The 7,273-nt window shown below is 43.0% G+C and overlaps 1 protein-coding gene across 1 annotated transcript; it reads right to left on the reverse strand.

Moving 5' to 3' along the window:
- Positions 1–829: 829 nt before the first annotated feature.
- LOC139454937 (uncharacterized) lies at positions 830–7,015 on the reverse strand. The gene is made up of 5 exons (XM_071236537.1): positions 6,904–7,015; positions 3,729–3,965; positions 2,418–3,641; positions 1,806–2,294; positions 830–1,500 (listed from the first exon to the last, which is right to left on the reverse strand). Exons 1-5 carry the CDS (start codon positions 7,013–7,015, stop codon positions 830–832), a joined length of 2,733 nt encoding a protein of 910 aa, XP_071092638.1.
- Between the last annotated feature and the right edge of the window lie 258 nt (positions 7,016–7,273).

Here is a 7,273-nt window from a genome sequence, read left to right on the forward strand (position 1 = left end):
GTTTAGGGACTATGAAAAAGCATAAGGTATCAATTCTGGTTCTCTCTATACCGTTACCTACACAAAACTTTAATCGGAAAGCAGTGGAGTCGTCATATCCGTTATGAGCCGAGTGGACCCGAATAAGCAGCGCGGCTTTTCAGGTGTGATGAAAGAGCATTTTACGACTGCTTCACACAGTTGATATCCCAGCATGCATCAACCTGACATGCTTTTTCATTTAAGATAAGGTTGTTGGCCCAGCCGAACCAACGATGTAGAATACAGGAACCAAATTTAAGAACAGTCTTTTATATTCCCGCTGTATTTGTTAACAAAGAATTTACCCAAAATAGCAACATGTGGGAAAGAGTGCAACTAACATGACAATAGCTCCTGTAAAGTACAAACCCTGCAAGATGACAATAGCTCCTGTAAAGTACCAACCCTGCAGGATGACAATAGCTCCTGTAAAGTACAAACCCTGCAGGATGACAATAGCTCCTGTAAAGTACAAACCCTGCAAGATGACAATAGCTCCTGTAAAGTACAAACCGTGCAGGATGACAATAGGTCCCGGGAAGTACAAACCCTGCAGGATGACAATAGGTCCTGTAAAGTACAAACCCTGCAGGATGACAATAGCTCCCGTAAAGTATAAACCCTGCAGGATGACAATAGCTCCTGGGAAGTACAAACCCTGCAAGATGACAATAGCTCCTGGGAAGTACAAACCCTGCAAGATGACAATAGCTCCTGTAAAGTACAAACCCTGCAAGATGACAATAGTTCCTCCTGTGAAGTACAAACCCTATAGGAGGACAATAGCTCCTGTAAAGTACAAACCCTGCTAGATGACAATAGCTCCTGTAAAGTACAAACCCTGCAGGATGACAATAGCTCCTGTAAAGTACAAACCCTGCAAGATGACAATAGCTCCTGTAAAGTACGAACCCTGCAGGATGATAATAGCTCCTGTAAAGTACAAACCCTGCAAGATGACAATAGCTCCTGGGAAGTACCAACCCTGCAGGATGACAATAGTTCCTGTGAAGTACAAACCCTGCAGGATGACAATAGTTCCTCCTGTGAAGTACAAACCCTGCAAGATGACAATAGCTCCTGTAAAATACAAACCCAGCAGGATGACAATAGTTCCTCCTGTGAAGTACAAACCCTGCAGGATGACAATAGCTCCTGTAAAGTACAAACCCTGCAAGATGACAATAGCTCCTGTAAAGTACAAACCCTGCAGGATGACAAAAGCTCCTGTGAAGTACAAACCCTGCAGGATGACAATAGCTCCTGTAAAGTACAAACCCTGCAGGATGTCAATGGGTCCCGGGAAGTACAAACCCTGCAGGATGACAATAGCTCCTGTAAAGTACAAACCCTGCAGGATGACAATAGCTCCTGTAAAGTACAAACCCTGCAGGATGACAATAGCTCCTGTAAAGTACGAACACTGCAGGATGACAATAGGTCCCGGGAAGTACAAACCCTGCAGGATGACAATAGCTCCTGTAAAGTACAAACCCTGCAAGATGACAATAGCTCCTGTAAATTACGAACCCTGCAGGATGATAATAGCTCCTGTAAAGTACAAACCCTGCAAGATGACAATAGCTCCTGTAAAGTACAAACCCTGCAAGATGACAATAGCTCCTGTAAATTACGAACCCTGCAGGATGATAATAGCTCCTGTAAAGTACAAACCCTGCAAGATGACAATAGCTCCTGTAAAGTACAAACCCCCTGCAAGATGACAATAGCTCCTGTAAAGTACAAACCCTGCAATATGACAATAGGTCCCGTGAAGTACAAACCCTGCAGGATGACAATAGCTCCTGTAAAGTACAAACCCTGCAGGATGACAATAGCTCCTGTAAAGTACAAACCCTGCAGGATGACAATGGGTCCCGGGAAGTACAAACCCTGCAGGATGACAATAGCTCCTGTAAAGTACAAACCCTGCAGGATGACAATAGCTCCTGTAAAGTACAAACCCTGCAGGATGACAATAGCTCCTGTAAAGTACGAACACTGCAGGATGACAATAGGTCCCGGGAAGTACAAACCCTGCAGGATGACAATAGCTCCTGTAAAGTACAAACCCTGCAGGATGACAATAGCTCCCGGGAAGTACAAACCCTGCAAGATAACAATAACTCCTGTAAAGTACCAACCCTGCAAGATGACAATAGCTCCTGTGAAGTACAAACCCTGAAAGATGACAATATGTCCTGGGAAGTACAAACCCTGCAAGATGACAATAGCTCCTGGGAAGTACAAACCCTGCAAGATGACAATAGCTCCTGTAAAGTACAAACCCTGCAAGATGACAATAGCTCCTGTAAATTACGAACCCTGCAGGATGATAATAGCTCCTGTAAAGTACAAACCCTGCAAGATGACAATAGCTCCTGTAAAGTACAAACCCTGCAGGATGACAATAGTTCCTCCTGTGAAGTACCAACCCTGCAAGATGACAATAGCTCCTGTAAAGTACAAACCCTGCAAGATAACAATAGCTCCTGTAAAGTACAAACCCTGCAGGATGACAATAGTTCCTCCTGTGAAGTACAAACCCTGCAGGATGACAATAGCTCCTGTAAAGTACAAACCCTGCAGGATGTCAATGGGTCCCGGGAAGTACAAACCCTGCAGGATGACAATAGCTCCTGTAAAGTACAAACCCTGCAGGATGACAATAGCTCCTGTAAAGTACAAACCCTGCAGGATGACAATAGCTCCTGTAAAGTACGAACACTGCAGGATGACAATAGGTCCCGGGAAGTACAAACCCTGCAGGATGACAATAGCTCCTGTAAAGTACAAACCCTGCAGGATGACAATAGCTCCCGGGAAGTACAAACCCTGCAAGATAACAATAACTCCTGTAAAGTACCAACCCTGCAAGATGACAATAGCTCCTGTGAAGTACAAACCCTGAAAGATGACAATATGTCCTGGGAAGTACAAACCCTGCAAGATGACAATAGCTCCTGGGAAGTACAAACCCTGCAAGATGACAATAGGTCCTGGGAAGTATAAACCCTGCAAGATGACAATAGCTCCTGTAAAGTACAAACCCTGCAAGATGACAATAGCTCCTGTAAAGTACAAACCCTGCAGGATGACAATAGCTCCTGTAAAGTACAAACCCTGCAAGATGACAATAGCTCCTGTAAAGTACGAACCCTGCAGGATGATAATAGCTCCTGTAAAGTACAAACCCTGCAAGATGACAATAGCTCCTGGGAAGTACCAACCCTGCAGGATGACAATAGTTCCTGTGAAGTACAAACCCTGCAGGATGACAATAGTTCCTCCTGTGAAGTACCAACCCTGCAAGATGACAATAGCTCCTGTAAAGTACAAACCCTGCAAGATGACAATAGCTCCTGTAAAGTACAAACCCTGCAGGATGACAATAGTTCCTCCTGTGAAGTACCAACCCTGCAAGATGACAATAGCTCCTGTAAAGTACAAACCCTGCAAGATAACAATAGCTCCTGTAAAGTACAAACCCTGCAGGATGACAATAGTTCCTCCTGTGAAGTACAAACCCTGCAGGATGACAATAGCTCCTGTAAAGTACAAACCCTGCAAGATGACAATAGCTCCTGTAAAGTACAAACCCTGCAGGATGACAAAAGCTCCTGGGAAGTACAAACCCTACAAGATGACAATAGCTCCTGTAAAGTATAAACCCTGCAGGATGACAATAGGTCCCGTGAAGTACAAACCCTGCAGGGTGACAACAGCTCCTGTAAAGTACAAACCCTGCAGGATGTCAATAGCTCCTGTAAAGTACAAACCCTGCAAGATGACAATAGCTCCTGTAAAGTACAAACCCTGCAAGATGACAATAGCTCCTGGGAAGTACAAACCCTGCAAGATGACAATAGCTCCTGTAAAGTACAAACCCTGCAGGATGACAATAGCTCCTGTAAAGTACAAACCCTGCAAGATGACAATAGCTCCTGGAAAGTACAAACCCTGCAAGATGACAATAGCTCCTGTAAAGTACAAACCCCCTGCAAGATGACAATAGCTCCTGTAAAGTACAAACCCTGCAAGGTGACAATAGTTCCTGTGAAGGACAAACCCTGCAAGCCGACAATAACTCCTATGAAGTACAAACCCTGCAAGATGACAACAGGTCCTGTGAGGGAAAAACCCTGCAGGATGATAATAACTCCTGTGAAGTACAACCCCTGCAAGATGCAATAGCTCCTGTGAAGGACAAGCCCTGCACGATGACAATGGCTCTTGGGAAGGACAAACCCTGCAACATGCAATAGTTCCTGTGAAGGACATGCCCTGCAAGATGCAATAGTTCCTGTGAAGGAAAAACTTTGCACGATGACAACAGGTCCTGTGAGGGAAGAACCCCTGCAAGATGATAACAGCAACAACAGTTAATGGGAAAGATAAACACTGCAGTGTGACCAAAGATTTGGTTTGAGATATATGGTCATCAGTCTGGACAAACTCGTAACATAGTAGTAATCAGTACCTATATAGCTGCTAATGTATTCTTTTGTAAATCATGTAATGAATGAGGTCTAAGGCTTATAGAAATATGTCATGATTTGTAGTGAATTCGAGATGTAAATGTGTGGTGAATTCCGATAGTGCGCATTGACTGGTTGCCCTGTAGAAATCATATACTGTAGTTGATCACTGAACCGATCAGGGTACACGGTAGCTGGTTGAGGACAAACCTTGCCTTGATATTAATTTTATCACATATGACGATTAGATAATACTATTACAGAGAAAGGACAAACAATAAGACAGTGATTTATCCTGAAATCTGACTTGGAATATCAGTGTTACATGTACATTTTGTGTTTGTTGGTGTACATGTTTTCCTGCGTGCGCGTGCGTGCGTATATGTGTGTATCTGCACTTTAATATACAGTAAACTACGGTTATAACGAATTCAAAGGGACTACGAATTGAAATTTGTTAACAGTAATTCGTTATAAGCATATGTACAACATGAAGGTATATGCAGCAAATGGACGGAAATCAAGAAATAGTTCTTTATCTCCGTCACTTCTTTGTAAGCGTGTTCGTTATAAACGTAGTTTACTGTAACGGAGGGGCGGTCAGGTGGCCTAGTGGATAAAGCGTTCGCTCGTCACGCCGAAGACCCGGGTTCGATTCCCGACATGGGTACAATGTGTGAAGCCCATTTCTGGTGTCCCCCGCCGTGATATTGCTGGAATATTGCTAGAAGCGGCGTAAAACCATACTCACTCACTCACTACTGTAACGGCACATGTTCTAACCGTGCTATACACATTTTATTCAGAGGAAAAGGGTTCAAAGCAAGGGTATAGATTAAACATCCATGCAATATTCTCTAGATATAATTAGATATATAAAAAACAATTCTAGTTTCGTCCATCATTGCAGTTAGATAACGTTTGGCGTTCTACGTGCACGACACCACGAGGAGATGTAACGTAGAGCACCAGTGTCGTCACAACTATCATAATGGTCAAGTAAAAATGTCAGAACCGCCTCGAGGTAGACATCGTTACAGGAGAAAGATGGCCGCCATCCACGATAAGAGAGCCAGAAACTACCGCGTGTAAAGTGTCAAGCCCACGCTCTCATTGGTTGATGTCAAAGTGAAAGCCACAATCTGATAGAGAGTTCTCCCTGCGATACACTCTAACATAGTTCTGCCGTAATGAAACTGACCTGAAAACAGCTCAACTGGGTTTTGCAATGCGATAACTGTAACTCTCGTTCATCGTGCATTGCCAACTGTAGATGTTGCAACACTGAAGGTTATAGACAACCTGTTGGGAAGTAAGCCAATGTGCATGTGGGATTTGGCAGATTATATCACACTCTACATCTCTAATTGGCTATAAATCATAACATATTTTAACGCCTATCTACATTAACCTCCTACCTTGAAACATGTTAACTACTCTTCATCGGTGTTTGGTTTCGGGTTCCAGGTCGAAAACTAAAACCGATAGCGGTTTGGCAGGGGTTGTCATATAATCTATGAAAACCGTTTTGGTTTTCGTAGAAAACAATCTAACCTTGCCATAATTTTCGAACAGATTCTTCGGATATTTTTATTTCAAGGTCTGTATTAGAGACAGCGTACTGACGTACAGAGCAGTGTTATCTTCCCGCCCACAAGGCATAGCTTTTATCCGTGAATATGTCATATATATAATCTTTAAAAAAGTAGGGGATAGGGGCTAGTCGGAAATAACTTCAAGTCACCAAGATTGTAGGGGTGACTATTGGTCTGGAAATCACTATTGCGATAACTATTGATATTGCAAGCAATAAATATCGATAGTTTTCAGTGTATCATTTTAGATGGATTTTAGAGTTGAATAAAACCTTTGAAGTTTCATTTGAATGTGATAACCATAACAACAAATCAAAAGTAAAGTTTGAGATATGACTTATTTGTTTCTCTTTACCCTAATAATTTAAGAAAAGAAACTACACCATGTGTAAACTACTGCCACTCACGATCAAAAGAAAAACAAATTTGAACAGCATTGCCTGTATTTTATTAAAATGGTAAATACAATCGAAACTATCGATATTTCCAACTGAAATCGATACTATTGATCGGAAACTGATTTAACAATCGATTTATTGTCTTCAAGTGCTTACCAATAGCAATATATCGATATTTTGATTTATCGTGGCACCCCTAAAAGAGCGTAAGAGATTAGGTTTGTAGTTATAGCTTTATGATAATAATGGACGGATTGGGAAGTCATTGCAACCGGCAGTCAGGTATGATAGCAGATGTTGTGTTTGCCAACGATCTTGAAGGGCGATAATGGTAAGATGGGAAATTTCAATGTTGACGTTTTTGGATCAGTATTGGGTCATACCGCCACGATTTGTCAAACATTCATTCACTCGACGAGGTCTCGATTGGGGGGAGTCTGTTCCCCTCCTCTTGCAGCGCCTGTCCAAGATCAACCAACGTGGTCGGCGGCCTATGACGTTGACACACTCGACTCCCCACCATGTCCGCGAAGTGTACAATGGGGGAAAGGTCTGGGCTCAATGCTGGCCATGGCCTTCTATGGAAGTTGTGCTGCTGGAGGTGAACATTGACGATTCGTGCACGTGAGCACGGGAGTGGACGTCCTGAAAGAAAAAACGTCGACCCACATGCCTTGCAAACGGAACAACAAAAAGGGTCAGTATGCTGTCCAGATAGTATTGTCCAGTGACCCTTCCTTGCACAATGTGGAGTGGGGTTCGGTCTGCCATAGTGTTGCCA

The sequence above is a fragment of the Haliotis cracherodii genome, unplaced genomic scaffold (assembly GCF_022045235.1).
Source record: "Haliotis cracherodii isolate W230 unplaced genomic scaffold, xgHalCrac1.p SCAF_1, whole genome shotgun sequence".
Taxonomy (NCBI): Eukaryota; Metazoa; Mollusca; class Gastropoda; order Lepetellida; family Haliotidae; genus Haliotis; species Haliotis cracherodii.